Below are 23,472 nucleotides of genomic sequence, written 5' to 3' on the forward strand. Positions count from 1 at the left end.
AAGGCCTTCAAAACGAGCAAGGTACCACTTTATCGCACTACACAAGCCTGAATATTTGCAATGTTTGTCTGAGCGACCAAAATAAAAACAATAAAGATCAAAGTTCGGGGAAAGGTCCATTGAGGTAAACTATTAGTCATCACACTTTTCATCTTTTTAATATATAATAACACGCTAAAACAACTGTAACAGTCTTAATTTCAAATTCCAAGCTGTAACGAAGGGTTGTTTTAAATTGACTGAATTTCAATATTGACTCGATTTGGAGCAGGTATTTCGCGAAAATCTTCAATAAAGCCAGCATAACGACATATTGAGAGAAAAGTAGAAACCTTATAGATTCGATTTCATCATGGCAGAATAGTAGCAGCACGTTTTGTACTGGCCATATATAATATCAAACATAGCGTATGTTCAGGTAATTTTATGAAAAATATAAATAAATCATAGTTAAATTGGTTTCGTATTTCTACTAAATTTACTAATATGGCCCTGTTTAAGCACTATTTTAAAGTATAATATATTGTATTTTGGTGTGTAAAGCTTGTTCATGTCCTTCCGTGGTAAAATTATATTTCTTATAAGACTTTGTACTTTATTATTGCATATATAAGGGAACATTGTATGCGTGTGGAAACTTTATGCAATGTGTCAAAATATTCTGGCTGAAGTTGCTGCTAGCTTCACAGTGGTATATTCATGGTTAACTGAATTCAGTTAACCATGGTATATTGATCCTAAGTGTATTTTGTATGTTTCCCGACCTATGACCCCAGGAAAATTTTTCCTATACTGTACTTTACCCGGTATGTTAGTCGTTAACTTTACCATTGCCAAATCTTTAATGCTCTATAATGAGTCTATACCAGGGTGGTTCAAACTCAGGCCCGCCGCTCTATTATCTGTGGCCCGCGTCACATTCGGAGAGTAATCAAAATAATCCTATTTCGTGTTGTTTCATAATAAAATTAATCAGAAAAATCTTTTGATATATTGTTACATCACTACTGTCACTGAATGGACTAATATGTTATGGCTAGTTCGGGCAACTAGCAAAGTTGAATGATGTGCTTGGCAGTATAATTCATTTTCTGGATTTCTATCTTTTTGGTCGGGAATATAGGCTAACAATATAGGCACCATAGAAACTAAAAATTGAATGCGGATTTCTATTAGCCTGGGATGGCTGTGTCTGATAACTATGTGTTTGCACAATAAAAGGGTTTGTTTTGTATTGCACTGTTTACCTATTATTGGCACTATTGTGGCCCGCGAACAATGCAAAAAAATATTTGAGGCCCGCGGAACCGACAACATTGGACCACCCTGGTCTCTTTTGAAACGTGCCGATTAATTGACCTTTGACCTATGCCAAAAACGCATCGTAGCCGTCGTTTTGCGAAACGGAATCTGTATCGAAGTAGTCTACCAGTTGGGATTCTCTTTTCAAATAACTTACACTTGTTTATTCAATTTTTTTTATCAAATTGGGCCATTCTGTTAGTTGCGCGCTAGGTTTGGCCAAAGTGACTCTAATACGGTTATAGTCACTTTGGGTTTGGCGTGCGGCGGTCACTGATTTCTTACGGAAAAAGGCAATAAAATTTAGACCTGCGGCAGCCAGGACTGCAGGAGCATAACATGAAGAAAATGAAATCAACTCAGTAAAATAAACATGCCTAATATGTTTAATCTTGATTCTGTAATCAGTTTTAGCCTAGGCCTAGTTGTTTTGTTTTTATGAATTAATTTATCGTATTCAGGTAACGTTAGTCTGTCGGTATTGTACAGTTTCTACGTCGTACCGGTAGTTACGTAATTTTTGGATGACGCAGTCAGATGGGGGTTAGGATTGACCTATGCAAAAATTGTTACGGTACCGTACCGGTATGCTACGCTCGCTAGAAGTACGATACCGCCACCGGTACGGTACTTGCAGACTTAAAGTACCGTACGTAACTAGTAACTAGGGTCTCGTGTAGTTTCGTACCTAACATGCTTCTAGTGGGCGTAGCACGACAATTTTTTCACGTATCAATCCTAACCCCCACCTGACTACATCATCCAAAAATTACGTCATTACGACGTCACAGTGACGTACCGGTACCGTAATAGAGCCCTTCAAACTATACGAACTGCCATCCAAGAGGGCCCTACTAAAAAGGTACCTAGGTATCATAGGTATCACTCACTAAAAAGGTAGGTATCCGTAGTAAATGACTAAAAAGGTAGGTATCAGTAGTAGATGACTAAAAAGGTAGGTATCAGTCTGTCAGTAGTAAATGACTAAGCGGACATCGGAACGTAACATGGGTAACAGGTTAGGGTTAGGCGATAATTTTTTTCCAATTTTCCTTATTTTAGTCCTATTATCAGTTCTAAGACTAGCCAAGGGCCTCCCATAGTATTTATACCTAAAATTATGGCCTAACCCTAACCTAGTACACATATTACATTCCGATGTCCGCCATCTTGGTTCGCATACTTCGGGAGCCCCCTTTTTAGTCATCTACTACCGGTACTGATACCTACCTTTTTAGTTATTTACTACTGATACCTACCTTTTTAGTCATCTACTACTGATACCTACCTTTTTAGTTATTTACTACTGATACCTACCTTTTTAGTCATCTACTACTGATACCTACCTTTTTAGTCATTTACTACTGATACCTATCTTTTTATGGAGTGATACCTATGATACCTGTGATACCTATGATACCTACCTTTTTAGTAGGGTCCATCCAAGACGCGCAAACGACCACCCGAAATCGAACAGTTAATTCTCCCGTTTTCTCGTCGCAACGATTCTGATAGGAAAGAGATCGATAACGTCAGTCAGTTCTTTATCGCCGGCGCGTAGGTAGACTGTGCCATTTCGGTCGATCGTGCGTATATTTGGCAAGCTCTATGACGTGATTGTGATGTCGTAGTGATTTAATTTTTGGATGGCGTAGTCAGATAGGGGTAATGATTGACATATCAAAAAATTGTTATGCTACGCCCACTAGAAGTACGTTAGGTACGAAACTACACGAGACCCCGAAACCACACTATCCTGTTCATAATCCAGCTATCCGGAAGAGCATTCAATAATACAGCAATAGTCTTAATAGTACGGTACAGGTACCTGTGCTACTTTTTAAATCACAAGACAGTTGCAAAAAATATTCCCTCATAAAGTTCCTTCAAAATCGTACCATAATTTACCACTCCAGATGATGCAATTGACGTGTTGGCTGGTTGGTCACCCTATACCCTTGCTTCAATGTATTACTAAGCATATCACTCTTCCTATAACCTGATAACAGTATGCTGATATGAGATGAGCTCAACCCAGTGGACTCTTTTTTGAACTTTTCACATTCCGACAGTCGTCGTGTAGCCTATTTCTTATGGTATTGTTTAGGTGACACATGTGCGCCTGTGCATGTAATGACTTGAAAGGCAACTAGTCTATAATACGCTGAAAAAAAATTACCTCAACACTTTATAAGTTATTTTTTAGCTGGTACTTCAAATGGCTCAACTGTTACAATTCATTAAAGAAATTATCTTTTACATTTTAACGAACCAATATTATTTGCAAACTTCTACTTTGTTCCCAAATGAACGAGTTGCTATAATCTGGTATTGGGACTTTGTTTTGTTATATAATTTTTTGTTTGTAATTTATTTTCATTTTGATATTGCAGGTATTACTGCAGATATTTATTCTCATACGAATAAACATGGATGATCAGAACCATGCTAGGAGATTGAAAGTTATATCCGGCCACTTGGCACAAAAACATAACGATCTTATAAAAGTCAAATGTGCAGAGTTGAAGCAACATGACGTTAAACCGGGTACAAGAACCATTCCAAAATCCCGAGAAGACATTTTGAAATGGAATGGCTGGGGTTATAAAGATACTACATTCATGGAGAATGAGGATGGGCAAATGGAATTCACAGGTTCCCATTATAAACTTAGTGGACTCGTTTTACCCCATTTCAGAAGTTGGATGGAAAAAAATATGGGCATTGAATTAGCTCATGTTGTTCCAAGTGTTCCAAATATTGACCCTTCCAAAGTTCCTCAGCCAACTTTGAATGACACATTCTTAGATGAAATGGAAAAGTTGGGAGTTGATTACTCAAATAATCCTACAGATAGAGTAATGAGATCACATGGTCATACTGTTGAAGAAATTTTCAAATTGCGTGATGGAAGACTCGAGGATAGAATTCCAGATGTTGTAATATGGCCTAAGTCTCATAATCATGTTGTTCAAGTTGTAGAGTCTGCTTCGAAGCATAATGTATGCTTGATGCCAGTAGGTGGCGGTACTAGTGTCACATATTCATTACGCTGCCCAGCTGATGAAAAAAGGTGCATTGTTGCAGTTGATATGACACAGATGAGCAAGATTCTATGGGTTGATGAAAAAAATCTTTTGGCTCGAGTTGAGGCAGGAATCGTGGGCCAAGATTTGGAGAGAGATCTGAATGCTATTGGGCTCTGTACAGGCCATGAACCCGATTCAATGGAATTCAGCACCCTTGGTGGATGGGTAGCAACAAGAGCATCTGGCATGCGGAAAAATGTTTATGGCAACATCGAAGACTTGGTAGTGCATGTTCGCATGGTCACTCCCCGCGGAGTAGTTGAACGCAACTGTATGGTTCCTCGTATGTCTGCTGGTCCAGATTTTCATCATCTCATTCTTGGTTCTGAAGGTACTATGGGAATCATTACAGAAGTTACTCTCAGGGTTCGTCCCATTCCCAAATGTCAAAAATATGGCTCAATTGTGTTCCCAGATTTTAAGAGTGGTGTTGAATGTCTAAGAGAGGTAGCTCTTAACAGATGTGCTCCTGCATCAATTCGGCTAATGGATAATGCTCAATTTCAGTTTGGTCAAGCATTGAAGCCTGAAGTTGCAGGGATGTTCACATCCTTCATAGATGGCCTAAAGAAGTTTTATGTTACGAAGGTGAAGGGATATGATCCCAACAAAATGTGTGTTGCTACTTTATTGTTCGAAGGTGATCCTGCTGTAGTGGCTCAACAAGAAAAAGCAGTTTTTGAAATTGCTGCCAAGCACCAAGGTATGCCTGCTGGAGAAGACAATGGCCAGCGAGGATATATGCTTACATTTGTGATTGCTTATTTGCGAGACTCTGGCTTGGAATATGAGGTTCTTGGAGAGTCGTTTGAAACCTCGGTGCCATGGGATAGAGTCATCGATTTATGCAGAAACGTTAAAGAAAGAATTCATCAAGAGTGCGTTAGTCATGGAATCAAGTATCCTCCTCTCAGTACGTGCCGAGTAACGCAAACATATGATGCTGGAGCGTGCATATATTTCTACTTTGCCTTCAGATATAGAGGCTTAACCGACCCACTACATGTGTATGATGACATAGAAAATGCTGCAAGGGATGAAATACTTGCCAATGGTGGAAGTGTATCACATCATCATGGTATAGGAAAGATTCGGAAACAGTACATGTCTCGTACTGCAACACCTGCATCACTGGGAAGTATATCATCAGTTAAAAATTATCTCGACCCAGATAATATCTTCGGCAATCAAAATTTATTGTGATCATTTTATATCATCACAAACTTCAATTCTTCAATGAAATTTTGTTCTTTATTTACTCTTTGTTTTAATCATGAACTAAAGTTGAATTTATTAAAATTTAGCGTTATACCCAATTTAATAGTCCTTGGTAAACTTTACAATGACTTTATACTATTTTGCTAATCGTTTAACATAAATTTTGAAATTGTGTTCTAATACTGGTTACGTTTTGAATGTATTACCGTAGTTTTTTTTCTTAAGAAATGTTTTCTGCTTTAATTAAGGTATGGAAACTGTCTACCTGAATACAAACCATGTTTGTATTTATGTTCCCGATCATTAATCTGAACTCTATTAATAAACAGTAGTTATTATGCAACTTTTCATTAAATGTTTGCGATTTTTAATTTAGATGAAAGTGTGCCTATTTGGTTAACTCTTATGTGGTCAAAATCAAACAAAAGATTTCTGCACACTTCAGCATTTTGTACAAATATGTACTCAAGATTAATTGGGAGAATCATGCGCCATCATGTATTGCACAATCTTTTATAATGTCTGATTTGAAAATGCTTTCAAATCTAACTCGATGATGGCATAGTTAGTTAACAAAATATTTATAGAACCTTGTCTCAAATGGAGTTATTCTCTTTGACAGCATACTGTAAGTAATGTTCTTATTTACTATGCAATTGCGCATTCCTGTTTATCAAATTTTCACAATTAATTTTTAACATGTAATTAAATCACTGAAAAAGCCGTGGCTGTGTATAATATCTGGTAATAGCTGAAAGTCTTTAGATCAGTTGTCTTATGTCTATATAGTGGAGCTTGTTCTATTTCATAATATTCCATAGAAGAGCCTGTTAATTACCATTGCATTACACTTGTGTTCAAGGGCGGACACCCGGGGCCCCGCTAATAATTTCGTCTATATTTAACACATGTTTATTCCTCCTTACAAAATTATCAGTTCCGAAATTTGCGATAGTCTAGCGCGAACAAACTGTTAATAGTTACCGATCTTATAACCGTTTTATTACAATAATGTAAACGAAAGCGCCTTCCGACCACTTAACATTATTGTGAAACATGCGCGGGCGCACAGGTAATGCGTCGTCTTCAGAGTTCACCCACGCCCCCGATCACGCGCCTCGGTTTTGCTCGTCCTTCCCCGCTCCACGTTGCGGCCTTATTATTATCACAGGTGTTATCACTTATTCACAAGAAATTTCACCGCATATAAATAATTCCACCGCTGGACGTATCTTTTCATATTATGAATTTCGTGCAATGCAAGGCTCGAGCCTAATTTGATGGCAAAGATCATAGCATTCACTATGTCGAAACGCTTATTCGACTTTTCACACCGCAGTGCCATCCAAAAAGGTTTTATTAAATTTCATTACAGCAGTGTTTGAATTATCACGAGTTTTGCCAGATTACTGACGCAATTACCGATCGCAAGGGTATAGTATAGACTATTTCTTTCAAATCGAATATTTGTAACGAATTGTCGAATATCGGGTATTTTCAATATATATACAACAGACATCCATAACGCTGGACATTTTAATGTTGGTGAACTACATTTCCTCAAGTCCTCTTATTTTTACAAGGACCAAGACTTACGCAACGGTGAACGTGGTTTTATATTGCTGCGTGAACTATGCGTTCATTCATATCGGCGACATATGTTGAAGACGGCATCAAGGAGTGAATTCGGGATTTTATTCCGGTTTTTATCTTTTGAGCCGACCCTAATCTTTCTCCTCACCGTTTGCAAATTAACTGTACTAAATTTTTGGTAAACAATGCTATCATTTCTGTCACCGGAATGCGGATATTTGTAAGGACGACAGTTGACCTTCTTATGTTTTACTTTTCTATTGTGCCCGTCTATTTTTGTATTATATTAAATAAAAATCCTGTAAAGTCATTGTATGAATCCTGAATGTTATTTTGAGTTCATATGACGATTTAATAAATCGGCAATAATGACAATTCTAGTAATAAAATAATAATTTGTTGATGAAAGGAAATTTTCGCACACCTTGTTTGACATTTCTAATTTTACAAAACGAAGTTAGTGCGCTTTATGCAAAACTAAGAATTGAAACAATGCGGAAATACGACTCCTCAAATTTGTCGTTTCTGTTTCTTAGCAAGAGCCTTTAGATAATTGGATTAGTGACGTGCAAGTTCCGTATCCAAGCAAAGCGGCATTGTTCCCCGGATATGAGTAGTGAAATGATATTATAATACTTAAGACGGATGAACTAAAGAATCTCCTCCCCAAGTTAGAGCAACTGTAGAGTCTCCATCCCGACTAAAACCATCCAACCCTACCAAATAATTAGTCAAGGTCAAATGAAGGATCAACTGGTATTCATCAGGTCAAATAGTGGATCAACTTGTATTATCGTCTTAGGCGGGTTGGAGGAGGGGGATATTCTTCAGTTGGGAAACGCTATCAACAATCCAACATTTATGATGACGTAACACAAAATTAATACACAAGTATGTTGGCCCATCGTTGTCAAGAGTAAAATTTAAAATGAATCTAAAAAACTGAAAACAAAAATAATAAAACATTTTTTGTAAAAAAACAAAAAGAAAAACGGATTAAAAATACAAAAAAAAATCGCGATTGGAATGAAGAAAAAGAAAGGTTGAGCGTTTTGATTTAAAAAAATTTTGCTCCCGTTCGGGACCAACGTTGTCAACCTTTTTTTTATTTTTCCTTTAAATTGCGTTTTTTTATTCTTATTTTTTTTCGTTTTTTCTATATTTTATTACTGTTTCTACAATTTTTTATTATTTTGTTTCCTTTCTTCAGATTTTACCTTGTTTTTTAATTTTTTTTTCTAATTTTACGCGTGACAGCGATAGGCCACCATACACGAGAGACTGTGTAAGACAAATACAGGAAATGCAGTAATCGATTCAAAAACAATAGTTCCATGTAATATCATTTGCTATGAGATAGAGGTTTTCTGTATTCGACATCTGCAAATCCACAATTGTTCAATTCAAATTCCTTTCAATTGTTCAATTCGAACTGTTTAAATGGAAAAAAAGTTGATATTTTTTATTGACCGTGTTTTCAATATCGATGCTAATTCGTTCAGCTTCGTGATGCATATAGTTGTTTAAAACAAGTAGTGGACAACTTACTACAATCAACGAGGTGTTTAACTTAATTTCTCAAAAAATTGCTACCATGTTTAAGCTCGCCCTGATCGCTAGCTAGGGCCCAGTGGTTCTTAAACTGTTCTTGTTGCTTTGTAATGATGTAATATTGTGTTGTTTATGTCACAAAAACGCTGATGAAATAGGTTTAGCATGAGTGACAACACACGTTAAAATGATTATTATGTTAACGTTATGATCCATGGATGTTTTCCCGAGCACCGATTTCTTTGTTTATGTCAGCGTTTCCCAACCTTTTTTGGTCGCGGACTATTTTTTCATCGGCGAAAACCTTTGCGGACTCAAGGTGCGTTTATTGCAACCGTAGTCTGTGTGAAGAAGCAATAAAAGCAAACACACTTGAATTTTAACGAATTTCAACAATGGCCTTTTCTGTCGAACAAAATTCAATTCACGACAACGATGAGAATTTAAAATGTCTTTCTATTTTAATTTAATTGTGTTCAAGGTAACTCGCGGTTGCGTCGACGACAAGATGAAAGCATTACTTCTCTAAAATGCAACGGCGATCTGCGAACATAATAATGTGAGAATATATTGCCCGATCATATATATTTAGTTTTGATACATATTTTTTGCGATCTTGCGAATTTGTTATCGCCGTTAGAAAAATCCTAGTATCTGTTATAAATTCCAGAAAGTACAACTTGATTCAGTACTTATAAAAAATATATTTAAAGTATATTAGTAAATCAAAAATACATATTCATTGCCTTGCTTTATTATTAATTTAATTATGAGCTTTTTAATCTGCGGTTGTGTTGACGAAATGAAAGCAATACTACTCAGAAAATATGATGACAATTTGCAAAAAAAAAAAAATGCGTGGTAAAGTGCACGATTATATTTTGTTTTGATTCGCATTTTTGTGAATTCGACAATTCTGAGCTGTTCGTACAACCCCCACGGCAGTACTGTACGTACCAAATCAATGTGGAGTTCTCCCTTTTATTTTTATTATTTTGTATTTCCGCTTTTCAATTTGAAAAATTTGGCTTGCCACCATTGACACCTACCAGAAAAAAAAAAAAATTATTCCTCGTTGTTCGAACTCGCGAGAAACACCACTGAGGTATCTATCGAACCGTTAGCAGACTCGTGTCCGCAAGTGAGTTGTGAAATATTGCTATTCTAATAGTTCAATACTCAAATATATATATATATATATATATATATATATATATAATATATATATATATATAAACGTTTAAACAGAAAATAATTGAAGCGCAAAAAACATACGTTTATTGCGTTTAGTTTTTAGGTAAAATTCAGTTTGTATTTACCAAGTATCGTAAAAGAATCGAAAAAAGGTGAATGTATGATGAGGATTATCTCAAGTATGGCTTTATACATACGACAGTGAATGGCAATTTTATGCCTATAAAAATTTGAGCAAATACGCTATGAGACCAACTCCATTACAGCACATCATTAAACAAAATAACCTGCCCATCACAAAAGCATTTGACTTTTTTCAAACCACAAGGGGGGCGCGAAGTTTGTAAGAATTTCCAAAGGGGGGCGCGGCACAAAAAGTTTAAGAACCCGCTGATCGATTTTCGTTTCCTTTCGATTAATTTCCCTTTCATCTCTGCTCTCTCGCCTGACCCTAAAGGGGGGCGCGGCACAAAAAGTTTAAGAACCCGCTGATCGATTTTCGTTTCCTTTCGATTAATTTCCCTTTCATCTCTGCTCTCTCGCCTGACCCTTTCCTCAACTGCTCGTCTTGATATCTTTCGTCGCTATCTCGAGCCTCGATGACTTCCACTCTCTCTTGTCTTCATTTTTACTCCACACCCTCGCACTCCCATGCTGGCTTCTATTTGTTTCCTTTTCATCTCTGCTCTCTCACCTTGGCTGTTGGTGCTCTTGCCTGACCCTTTCCCCCCTTAACTGCTCTCGTGTTGTTTCTTACCTTTTGCTCGCTATCTTTCGCCTCGATGACTTCATTTTTTTCTCCATTTTTACTCCACCCTGATCGTTTGGCCATCCCGCTGATCGATTTTCACTCACTCACATGCTGGCTCGCTCCTATTTATTTCCCTTTCATCTATGGCTGGTGCTCTCGCCTGACTCTTTTCCCCCTGAACTGCTCTCGTCTTGCTATCTTTCGCCTCAATGACTTCACTTCTTTCTCCATTTTTACTCCACCCTGATCGCTTGGCCATCCCGCTGATCGATTTTCGCTCACTCCCATGCTGGCTCCTATCTATCTCCGTTTCATCTTTCCTTTCCCCCCTCAACTGCGTGTCTTGAGCTTCGTGCTATCTTGAGCTTCGATAACTTCACTCTCGCTTTTTTTAGCTCCACCCTGTTTGCTTGGCCATCCCGCTGATCGATTTTCGCTCACTCCCATCTCAGCTTCTATTCAACTCCCTTTCATCTCTCCCTGGCTGCTACTCTCGCCTGACCTTTCTTCCCCCCTCAACTGCGTGTCTTGCTATCTTTCGCCTCGATAACCTCACTCTCTCTTGTCTCTATTTTTAACTCCACCCTGATCGCTTGGCCATCACGATGATCGATTTTTGCTCACTCCCAAGCTGGCTCCTATTTATTTCCTTTGCATCTCTGCTCTCCTTGGCTGCTGCTCCCGCCTGACCCTTTCCTCTCTCAACTGCTCACCTCTTTCCCCCTCGACCGTCTGCCTTGTCTGACAATTAACTCCACCATGTGGGGTTCGAACCACGACCCGAATGTTCAATCATGTCCCAACGCTTCCCCTGAGGTAACGCTACTGTTGAGGATAGGGTGGATTAAAATCTCACTCAATTAACGACGTCACACTTGACAGCCTATGACGAGGCTAATCGCCAACAGAACTGATGGCGCACAACCTGAACCTTAACATGGTACACATACTATGTTAAGGTTGTGCGTCTTCTCGATTCACATATTTCGGGAGCTCCCAAATTACATTGATTCGAAGCATGTGTATTCATAACTCAATTGAAAGCGTTCATCTGGGACTATCGTGTGCGCTGCTTCAACTATTGAATGCGTAAATATCCCGTTTTAAAACTGTTGTTCATTTTAGTTTAGTTTTTAAGGAAAATGCTAAGATAATTCATACTAGTGAATGTGCAAACCAAATTTCTGACTGTCAGTGGAGGAATACTAATTTAATCTTTCTGTCTCTTGTGCTATCTAGCCGTCGTATATCTGGTTTACTTTTCTAAATTTATAAAACATCTCAGATCAAAATTGGCGATGCGTTATGTCTTTTTATAGATTGAAACGATATCATACACACTAAAAAATGAAAAACACCCTAAATTTTGTCTAAAGAGCGCCACGACATGTAAAACATGCTATCCCAGGCACTAAAGATGAAATGTAGTAAATTGCGCGTGCTATGCACCTTTCTATTCATTCTGATACTACGTCGAGGTCACGCGAAATTTTTCCCGTGATTCAGAGAAAATTTCAGCTAATCAATGTGAAGATTATGGTCAATTAATCTTCCATCGTATTATAAGTGCATTCATTGCGGTTTGTATATTGAAATTTTGGACCTCCTGAAGTATGCGCACCAAGATGTCGCATAACTTGAACCCTAACCTGGTACACAACCTGAGTTCAGGTAATGCGCCATCTTGTTGCCACAACACCAGGATGCAGAATAAATATGAGAAAGAAATCATACACGAGTCTCTTCCACACTCCCAATTTTTTTTTTATTAGAAATCGATTCGAACAAGGAGTATGCAGCGCCGAAATCGCAAAAAACGATGGAAAGACGCGAAGTCACAGCCACACGCAGCCTCTACAGTCTTCATATTAGGTTTCCCGCAATGCTTCTTGCAAAATTCTTGTGTTTTGTGGTGGTATTGTGGGCACTAATTGCAGCAGCAGTGAGCATAGCTTTTACTATTCTAACTTTGTTTGACATCAGAAAATTCCTTTTCATATTCGAAACATAACCCATGCTTACGCATACTTATTGTCTGATTTATGGTTTGCTCCCTAGAACAGTGTCTCTAAAAACTAGCAGAACCTATTCTAACTGTGTCACGGTTTGCCTTGAAATACCTTCCGTTAACAAAAACTGTTCGCCTTGATAGTGAGTCGGAGACATGGGGTCTCTTTTGGAGCGTGGATAACTGAAGCGTCACAATAATAGAACTTTGAAGGCAAATAAAGATAAAATTCGGCCTCGTTTCTACGAAAGTTTTGTTTTTTGTGTGCAAAACAAGAACGAGTCTTCCATGTTTCTAAGACAAAATAAGCTCGCAACTCAAAAATAAGCACTTTTTTTAGAAATAGGCACATCATTACTTTATAAGACGCGAGCTAGAAAATAAGCACACATCTTAGAAATAAGCACGATATGGCAACCCTGCTTATATGTTATCTTTGCATATAGCAGAGAATTATAGACAGAAAGATAGATAATCTCAGTACTTATGTTAATAAACCCCTTTGTGGGTTGGCGCGTGATTTCTACGACTGTCACATATCGGTATTTTTCTATATGAATGTTTCTTAACCTTTTTTCGTTTCCGGACCTTTTTTGGGTGCCAATGTTGTCATAAATTCCTACATTGCGCCATCTGTATCAAATTTTAATTTTGTAACAGGTCTCAAGGAAACATGCACACATAACAAAGACACCTGCTAAAGTTTTTTGCCACCAGTTCCTCCCAAAATCAACTCTGCAATCAATAATGTTTTATAGAGATTTAATTTATTTTCAAATTTATGTAATTTAGGAACATCCATCACGTGTTGTTTTTTGAATGTCATTACTCATCAATATTCTATTGCAGTAGGACCAGTGGAAATTTGCAAACAGTCAAATTAACTTTGCCAAGTTTGAGTGGATCTATCGAATTCATTTTTTAAAATATTTTTTAATTATGTTCTTTTATTTATACAAATGTAAAATAGGTGAAAGAAAGCCAAAGTTTTTTAGATTTTTGAAATGAAGGGAATGAAACAGTATTGGCATCGAAAGAAGACAAAATTTAAGGAAATGAAGAATTCTTGGAAAGTAAAAAAGACAATGATAGTAATATTTGATTTAAATGAACATTTGTCATTATAGTTTGCATTAAATATTATCTTTGCATTGCATTATTGTTGTTTTATTGTATAAAATAGTGTAGACACGTTCGTGCTTTGAGGTCGTCTATATAGAAAAGTTTTTGACCGCACTTACTTAAATTTTGTACTGATAACGATAGATTTTGTGAAACTAAACTGATATTTCAGATCTGATCTAAAGATATGCTCTTGATGAAAATTTATTGTACATAATAAACGTCTTATGGCTTGTATTGTGTGCAGACGGCCATTAACTCCAATATGTAGTGTCAATATAATATTCACACTGCCTAATATATTGTTTGATGGAGCTTTTGCTGTCCATCCATACGAAATATTTTGCTAAGTTTGTGTTATTAATACTCATCTTTCAGGTATAACCTGTATAGTAATAACAATAAAGATTGAAAACCTTGAATAATTAAACCTGGGCCCTATATATGAATGATTGTTTATTCACTGAAAATTCTACAGAGATAATCATTAGAATTACTTGTTATCGAACCCCCGATTACTCTGCGTTGGTTCGAATCCCGCGGGGGACAATTGGGTGGGAAAGGATTGCTGGACTCCGCTACAGGGTGATTCAAGTAAAACTGCTTGTTGACTGCAGCTTTCTACAGCACCAAATATATGTACTACAGGTTATCTGAAACAAGTCACTGACTAACCCAGGGATGGGCAATTACTTTCCTGAGTGAGCCAGTTCCAGATAATAGACTTGATTACTTGGCCGAAGGAACAAAACTCAATAATAAACTACAAATAAAAACCAATTTAGTGTTACTATCTATTAGCATTTATTTTTTTTGCCGTATTGGCAGTTGCTCTATCTTAATGATACCATACCGTTGCACTCTCTTAAATTCTCCTTGGGTTTTGGCATCATGCGGAATATGCACCTAACGATTTGAACGTAACCGACACCGGCGTTTTCCCTCATCCTAAAAATGTAAGGACCCAAAACTCGCAACTGCACACTACAGTGTTACTCACTCGCTATGAAAATACCCTTTATGTAGCTCTTTGGGTTTAATTTTTTGACCAGTACGGAAAAGTTTGTCCTTTGACAAAACTGTCTAAATGAAAGTGACCTGCATCACTGGTAATGAGAATACCATTAGCAAGAACATTTTCAACTGTTATTGGGAGAACACTTCACTAAAAATGCACGGCGTTTAACTTGTCCGAGCCATATTTGCGCATCGAAGAATCTAATGAAATTTAAATAAATCATTTGTCATTGAAATCCATAGAAAACTAAAGACAAAATGGCAGTTCATTAACAACATATATTTACCCAAACTTGGTGAATTACTGCAACAACATGGCCAGAGTAAAAAAATTGAAATGTAGGAATTTGTTTTCAATTCACCCATATGCTATTGAATTTCTTATAAATGCAAAATAGATGTTGAGCTTTGTAGAGTAAATAATTTTACGCTGAAATCATCAAACATGAATATGTTCAGAATATAAGATATAACCAAAAGCGTATATATATATATATATATAGGCTACATATATATGTGTCTGTGTCTTTAAATAGTATCAGTATGATATGACATTGCAACCAATACCAATTACACAAATTAAAACTATTGAACTAAGAAACTTGAAGAAATTTGAAATTAGGTTGTGCTTGGCTCATGACGACAATCAATAAGGAATAAAAGATGACAAAAGTTTGTCTAACTAATGAAAATTTCAAATTTGTAATCTTATTTCACAAAATAAGTTAGCATTACTTCTGAGATCTAATTATTTGAAGATGGGTGCAGGGTGGAAAGACTTTCCGTAAACTTTAAATCTTCTACTTTACTATTTAGAATTCATATTCCAATTCCAATGAAACCCATCTAGAGTAGCCTACCCATTAGCATGCTTTCAAAACTTATATAATACGTTATCCTTGCATATAGCAGAGAAGTATAGACAGGAAGTTAACCATCTCGGTACTTATGTTAATAAACCCCCCTTTTTGGGTTGGCGCGTGTTTTTTACGACTGTCACATATGGATGTTTCTTAACCTTTTTTCGTTTTCGGACCTCTCTTAGTTGCCAATGCTGTCATGAACTCCAACATTGAGCCAGCTGTAACAAATTTCAATTTTGAAACAGGTCTCAGGAATAATGCACACATAATGAAGACATCTGCTGAAGTTTTTTGGCACATATTTCTCCAGAAATCTACTCAGTCGTGCCAAAGCCGCTATTAGCCGTTATTAGAGGTAATAGGAAATTCAGTCACACAAGTATTCCTAGATACTTATTTTGTATTCATAACAGGTTCAATGAGGAATAAATGAGTAATTGTGAATCAGTAATATTTCGAATGTTCCGTCCGTATCAGTTATATCTATATAGCTGAAATCAATCTTGTTGCATTCCATTCTAAATAATTTTGCAATGTGACAGATTCAGATTGGTTTGCTTCGATATAACGTCAATTCAAAAGAATTTTAAGGAGAGGGCATGTAATTGAGATTTTGTGTAAATTACTTTTTGAAAACAACTTCTTCAAGATGGCCTCTTACAGCTGTAATATATTGTTGTATAAGCATATGCTAAATTTCCCCATCACCCTCTGAGTCATTATACGTGGAATTTTATTCATTGCTTTGAAAATGGCAGCTAACAGCCCGACAACCGTTGTTAGTCTTGGTCGGTACTTGTACAAATGCGTTGAAAAGGGTCCTCGCAAAACATCCATTGATTTTTTGCCGTATTGACAGTTGCTCTATCTTGTTGATATATATATACTATAGGCCTACCGTTGCATTTTCTCTAAGATTCTCCTTGGGTTTTAGCATTATGCAGAACCTGTATCTAACGAGCTGAACGTAACTAAAACCGCCGTTTCCTTTTCAAATAAATAAGGACCCTAAACTCGCAACTGCACACCACACTGGGCCTCGCTCGCTATGAAAAGACCTTTTATGTAGCTCTTTGGGGTTCATTTCTGCCCAGCAGTACGGAAAAGTTTGTTCTTGTACAAACAGTATAAATGTAAGTGACCAACATCATAGGTTCTCAAAGTGCTCCGTGCGGAGCCCCAGGGCTCCGTGAAAGAAACCTACGGGCTCCACAAACTAATCGATTACTGATCGGCTAATTTTTTAACTGTCGTATCTCTGGTTTTCTGTTGCATAATATATTCAATCCGTGTCCGATGCGAACATTTATAATGTCTTGTCAGATTTATTTAAATGTGTTCATTGTTCCTCGCCTTTGAGTTAAGATTACTGTTACGATAAATGAAATGAAATATTATTATTCTAAAATGACATCAAACACGTGCTAAACTGACAACTTAAATTTATTAATTATTTATATCATCTCGTCGTCGATAATTATAATATGAAACTATCTTTCGCCTCGATGACTTACCTCATTTTTGTCTCCATTTAACTTCAGCCTGATCGCTTGGCCATCCCGCTGATCGATTTTCGCTCACTCCCATGCTGGTCTTATTTATCTCCGTTTCATCTCTCCTTGGCTGCTGCTCTCGCCTGACCCTTCTCCCCCCCTCAACTGCGTGTCTTGCTATATATCGCTCGCTATCTTGAGCCTCGATAACTTCGCTCTCGCTTTTCTCTATTTTTAACTCCGCCCTGATCGCTTGGCCATCCCGCTGATTGATTTTCTCTCACTCCCATGCTGGCTCCTATTTATCTCCCTTTCATCTCTCCTTGGCTGCTGCTCTCGCCTGACCCTTCTTCCCCCCTCAACTGCGTGTCTTGCTATCTTTCGCTCGCTATCTTGAGCCTCGATAACTTCACTCTCTCTTGTCTCTATTTTTAACTCTACCCTGATCGCTTGGCCATCCCGCTGATCGATTTTCTCTCACTCCCATGCTGGCTCCTATTTCTTTTCTTTTCTACTTTGCTCCCCTTGGCTGCTGCTCTCGCCTGACCCTTTCCTCCCTCAACTGCTCACCTCTTTCCCCCTCGACCGTCTGCCTTGTCTGACAATTCACTCCACCATGTGGGGTTCAAAACACGGCCCTAATGTTTGATCATGTCCCGAAGCTTCCCCTGAGCTACCGCCACTGTTGGGGATAGGGTGGATTAAAATCTTACTTAATTAACGACGTCACACTTGACAGCCTATGACGAGGCTAATCGCCTACAGAACTGATGGCGCACAACCTGAACCCTAACATTTTACACATACTATGGTAAGGTTGTGCGCCATCTTGGTTCACATATTTCGGGAGCTCCCAAATTACATTGATTCGAACCATGTGTATTGATACCTCAATTGAAAGCGTTCATCTGGGACTATCGTGTGCGCTGCTTCAACTATTGAATGCGTAAATATCCCGTTTTAGAACTGTTGTTCAATTTAGTTTAGTTTTTAAAGAAAATTCTAAGATAATTCAAACTAGTGAATGTGCAAACCAAATTTCTGACTGTCAGTGGAGGAATACTAATTTAATCTTTCTGTCACTTGTGCTAACTAGCCGTCGTATCTCTGATTTACTTTTCTGAATTTATAAAACATCTCAGATCAAAATTGGCGATGCGTTATGCCCTTTTATAGAATGAAACGATATCATACACACTAAAAAATGAAAAACACCGTAAATTTTGTCTAAAGAGCCCCACGACATGTGAAACATGCTACCCCAGGCACTAAAATGAAATGTAGTAAATTGCGCGTGCTATGCACCTTTCTATTCATTCTGATACAACGTCGAGGTCACGCGTCATTTTTCCCGTGATTCAGATAAAATTTCAGCTAATCAATGTGAAGGCTATGGTCAATTAATCTTCTATTGTATTATAACTGCATTCATTGCGGTTTGTATATTAAAATTTTGGACCTCCTGAAGTATGCGCACCAAGTCTCTTCCGCACTCCCAATTTTTATTTTATTAGAAATCGATTCGAACAAGGTTGTATGCAGTGCCGAAATTGCAAAAAAAGACACGAAGTCACGCAGCCTCTACAGTCTTCATATTAAGTTTCCCGCAATGCTTCTTGCAAAATTCTTGTGTTTTGTGGTGGTATTGTGGGCACTAATTGCAGCAGCAGTGAGCATAGCTCTTACTCTTCTAACTTTGTTTGACATTAGAAAATTCCTTTTCATATTCGAAACATAACCCATGCTTGAAATACCTTCCGTTAACAAAAACTGTTCGCCCTGATAGTGAGTCGGAGACATGAGGTCTCTTTTGAAGCGTGGATAACTGAAGCAAAACAAGAACGAGTCATCCATGTTTCTAAGACAAAATAATCCTTCATTTTTTTTTTCGTTTCCGGACCTTTTTTGGTTGCCAATGTTGTCATAAATTCCTACATTGCGCCATATGTATCAAATTTTAATTTTGAAACAGGTCTCAAGGAAACATGCACACATAACAAAGACACCTGCTGAAGTTTTTTGCCACCAGTTCCTCCCAAAATCAACTCTGCAATCAATAATGTTTTATAGAGATTTAATTTATTTTCAAATTTATGTGATTTAGGAACATCAATCACGTGTTGTTTTTTGAATGTCATTACTCATCAATATTCTATTGCAGTAGGACCAGTGGAAATTTGCAAACAGTTAAATTAACTTCGCCAAGTTTGAGTGGATCTATCGAATTCATTTTTTAAAATGTTTTGTAATTGTGTCCTTTTATTTATACAAATGTAAAATAGGTGAAAGAAAGCCAAAGTTTTATAGATTTTTGAAATGAAGGTATTGAAACAGTATTGGCATCGGAAGAAGACAAAATACTCAAACTTATGAGGAAATGAAGAATTCTTGGAAAGTAAAATAGACAAGGATAGTAATATTTGATTTGAATGAACATTTGCCATTCTAGTTTGCATCAACTATTATGTTTACATTGCTTTATTGTTGTTTTATTGTATAAAATAGTGTAGACACGTTCGTGCTTTGAGGTCGTCTATATAAAAAAGTTTTTGACCTCACTTACTTAAATTTTGTACTGATAACGATAGATTTTGTGAAACTAAACTGATATCGTAGATCTGATCTAAAGATATGCTCTTGATGAAAATCTATGGTACATAATAAACGTCTTATGGTTTGTATTGTGTGCAGACGGCCATTAACTCCAATATGTAGCTCTAATATAATATTTATACTGCCTAATAAATTGTTTGATGAAGCTTTTGCTGTCCATCCATACGAAATATTTTGCTAAGTTTTGTGTTATTAATACTCATCTTTCAACCTGGGCCCTATATATGAATGATTAGTCAATGAAAATTCTACAGAGATGTATAAGCTCCTGAATGTTTTGTTGCAAGTCGGTAGATTATCAGAAAACTGACTAAATATTTATCGACTATACGAGAAGTCCCGGCTCTGCCGTTTTGAAGCCCGATTATATACCGTGATCAAAAAACGCGGTCAAATCATCACAAAATCAGCAGAATTGAAGGTTTGCTCTAAAGACAGATGAAATTAACTATTTTTTGGTATTTGCTACTTGCCGATTCGTTACAGATGTGAAAAGTTGTCAAGTTAAACATGTATTGGACTTGTATATAGTGAGTATTCGTCACCTTTTTCAGGTATAATATAAAGCCGTACCACAGAGAGTCGAAAATATCACAATAAGATATCTTTATTTGTACTTAGTAGAAAGAGTTTTGCCAAACAATTTTTTTTTATTGTGACACTAGTTTCTCCAACTGTCAGTAAATCGTCATATCAGTCCATGTCATTCATTACGCGGATATGTGATCAAGATATATACAAGGTGTCTCAAAAGCAATTATACACTTTCAATTTTGATTTGTTTTTCAGATACTCATCATAGAGCGTTGATTTCTTCAGAAAACGTAGTATGGATAGAAGTAAAATTTAGGTATTGTTTGCATTTTCATCAACCCACAGATTCCAAATTCTCTGTTAAAGAGGCGCTAAGTTTGCCTTACTGGATTATATGCTTCTTGTCAAACAGCAATTGTGCCCCTCATTTCTTGGATTAATCTCCTTGTTATTCTGTGGGTTGATAAAAAATGCAAACAATATCTAAATTTTACTACTTATCCATACTATGTTCTCTGAAGAAGTAAACGCTCTATGATGATTACCTGTGAAGCAAATCAAAATTAAAAGTGTATACTTACTTTTGAGACAACCTGTATGTAATGATGTTTAATTAGGTCACTTTAAATGTATGTCCTTTCCCCCAAACCTGATGATGTTTTGCTCCTGATATTACCTGCTAAAGTAATATCCGAACTGATTTAGTGATAGAAATAATTTATTTGGTTAGGAAAATATGGATAAGAAGAAGAATTGGAGAATCCGTTTTTCACCTAGTGTGGATGTCAGTGAACACAGTGACTGTCGCAGCAGCAAAGATGTATATGTACCACTAAAAATAGATACTATGCCGTGATGTCAGAAAGTTCAGATGATGAAGAAGTTGGCCACAATATATCAATGAAACAGGGAGAAGATATATAGTTAGCAGGAAGCAATAGGTTCAAGCGATATCACAGTATCAATATCCCATATATATAGGAAGTACGTCAGTATGAATCAAAAACGATTCGAGCACCAATTACATATTTTAAACATTTTTTTGACTCGGATGTAATGCATCAAATATTCGCGGAAACTAATATCTAAGCGAGCCAAATCGATTTCTCCAAACATCTGAACCTCACCTGAACTGTGTCGCCGATAATGGCCTGCGATCGATGGGGAAGAATAAAAAAGATGCTCCATTTCAATAACAACAATTTACTTCATGGCGATTCTGATATTACTCAAAATCGATTGGTCAAAGTCAGATCCACGTTATAAATGCTTAATTAAAGCAAAATTCAAACCACTGCATCAAGAACACCATTTATGTATTGATGGAAATTCAGGAGTAAAACAATATCTGGGGCTCCCGAAGTATGCGAACCAAGATGGCGGACATCGGAATGTAATATGTGTACTAGGTTAGGATTAGACCATAATTTTAGGTATAAATACTACGGAAGGCTCTTGGCTAGTCTTCGAACTGATAATAGGACTAAAATAAGGAAAATTGGAAAAAAATTATCGCCTAACCCTAACCTGTTACCCATGCTACGTTCCGATGTCCGCCATCTTGGTTCGCATACTTCGGGAGCACCCAATATCTTCTCAAAAATGCCCCACAATCGAGCGTATAAAATCTTCTTGTTGTAAAACAGATGATTAGGTACACAACTTCGAAATATATATATAATGGGAAGATACATTCAGTTTCTGGCTACCCGGACCTAAGAGCTAGTGCTAACGTGGTCATAAAACATACTCTGTTTTGACAATTGGTTTATATCCATACCTTTGATGTCCGTTCTCGCCAAAATAAAGATCTATTTTATTGGGGCGTCAAGACAAAATCGGCAACTTGGTTGTGATCTGAATTCTGGAATCTGACAAGGATTTAAAAAGAAGAGGACGGGGATGTTAACAGTAAAATATGTCATGTGATTGGAACACTGAAATAGGAGTTGTGAAGTGGCATGATAAAATGGGTGTCACTATTGCCAGTTTGTTCGCCAGTGCCATGCCCGCATCAGAAGTCCGAAGATGGGACCGCCTCACGACACAGAACATAAATATAACTAGTCCTTTGTGGTTGATTGTTATAACCGTAGCATGTGGACGTGAATCTATTATGGAATACGCATTAGGTCCGGAAAGTAATACTTGAAAATCTTCTTCCACTTTGTTGATTTGGCTATTGCAAGCTGCCGGATCCTATACGGAAGGTATTGTCAGTCCCTGAGGGTTGCGAGTAACAAGCAACGAGATGTTTTGACTTTTTGAAGTTTCTTAGCGAAATCGCTTTGTAAGCTTGGCAAAAACATCGAGTTCGTTTAAGCGAGACAGAACATTGTCTACTATCCGTCTAGAACAGGGGTGGGCATAGTTTTTGAAACAGGGACCAAAAATGTTGCCCACCTAGAGAGGCGGGCCATGTAAGTATGACGTAAAAAGATACATTTTATGAACAATATTCATAGTATTTATTATAAAAGCAACAGTGTAAAACAATAAGCCTCGTGCCAAAACTAAATTTAACCGCAATCTGAACAAATTCTTTGAGCTATGTTTAGCTAAAACATCGAAATTTGGTTTCAGTTTGGTTGTGGCAGCAACAGGCGGCCAGATTGAATCACCCAACGGGCCGAATTTGGCCCACGGGCCGTACTTAGCCCATGTGTGCTCTAGAACCACGTCAGAGTTAAAAGATTAAAAATATGACGCGTTGTTTACGACTTTTTAGGCCTCGTAGAACATCTCTAAGTATCGACCACCAGCGCCTGGTCTACTTTCCGACTGTAGATTGAAACTATTCGCTATTCGAATAATTTTGTGATTCGTTGAAACTATTCGGTTCGATCTATTTGGCTCTGTTTATTTTTTTAGACTCAACCTTGCGGCATAGATATACCCGTAAGACGTTGTTATTATGGTGGCTTAATGGTCGTCGCAGAAAAGGCGTGCTTATCAAGTGCCTTTGTTTCGACTGTATGTCCGAGTAACCATGCAATGTTGCTTACCTTTTCAATAAAATGTTTAATTGTTATGAAATAATCAGTGTCAGGCTGTGTTTAGCGCTTTGAAATTAAATCTGTGTTATTTCGAGTTGTTTATTCCTCTCTATACCGGAGGTGCAAAA

General features: G+C 37.2%; 2 protein-coding genes across 4 annotated transcripts in view; one reads left to right on the forward strand and one right to left on the reverse strand.

Moving 5' to 3' along the window:
* Positions 1-23,472, reverse strand: part of LOC120326949 (elongator complex protein 6-like) — an 86,672-nt gene that overhangs the window by 24,058 nt on the left and 39,142 nt on the right. The gene's annotated exons all lie outside the window — the stretch shown is intronic.
* Positions 1,418-6,334, forward strand: LOC120326378 (alkyldihydroxyacetonephosphate synthase, peroxisomal-like). Of its 3 annotated transcripts, none has more exons than XM_039392652.2 (2): positions 1,418-1,664; positions 3,696-6,334. In XM_039392652.2, exon 2 carries the CDS (start codon positions 3,732-3,734, stop codon positions 5,592-5,594), a length of 1,863 nt encoding a protein of 620 aa, XP_039248586.2. In that variant the 5' UTR covers positions 1,418-1,664; positions 3,696-3,731; the 3' UTR covers positions 5,595-6,334. The 3 variants fall into 3 exon arrangements, with proteins under 3 accessions (XP_039248586.2, XP_077967892.1, XP_039248585.2); XM_078111766.1 differs by lacking the exon at positions 1,418-1,664 and adding an exon at positions 1,934-1,951; XM_039392651.2 differs by lacking the exon at positions 1,418-1,664 and adding an exon at positions 2,690-3,126.

The sequence above is a fragment of the Styela clava genome, chromosome 4 (assembly GCF_964204865.1).
Source record: "Styela clava chromosome 4, kaStyClav1.hap1.2, whole genome shotgun sequence".
Taxonomy (NCBI): Eukaryota; Metazoa; Chordata; class Ascidiacea; order Stolidobranchia; family Styelidae; genus Styela; species Styela clava.

Excerpts from the sequence above, each read along its gene's own strand:
- LOC120326378 (XM_039392652.2), top strand. The coding sequence starts at position 3,732 with ATGGATGATCAGAACCATGCTAGGAGATTGAAAGTTATATCCGGCCAC.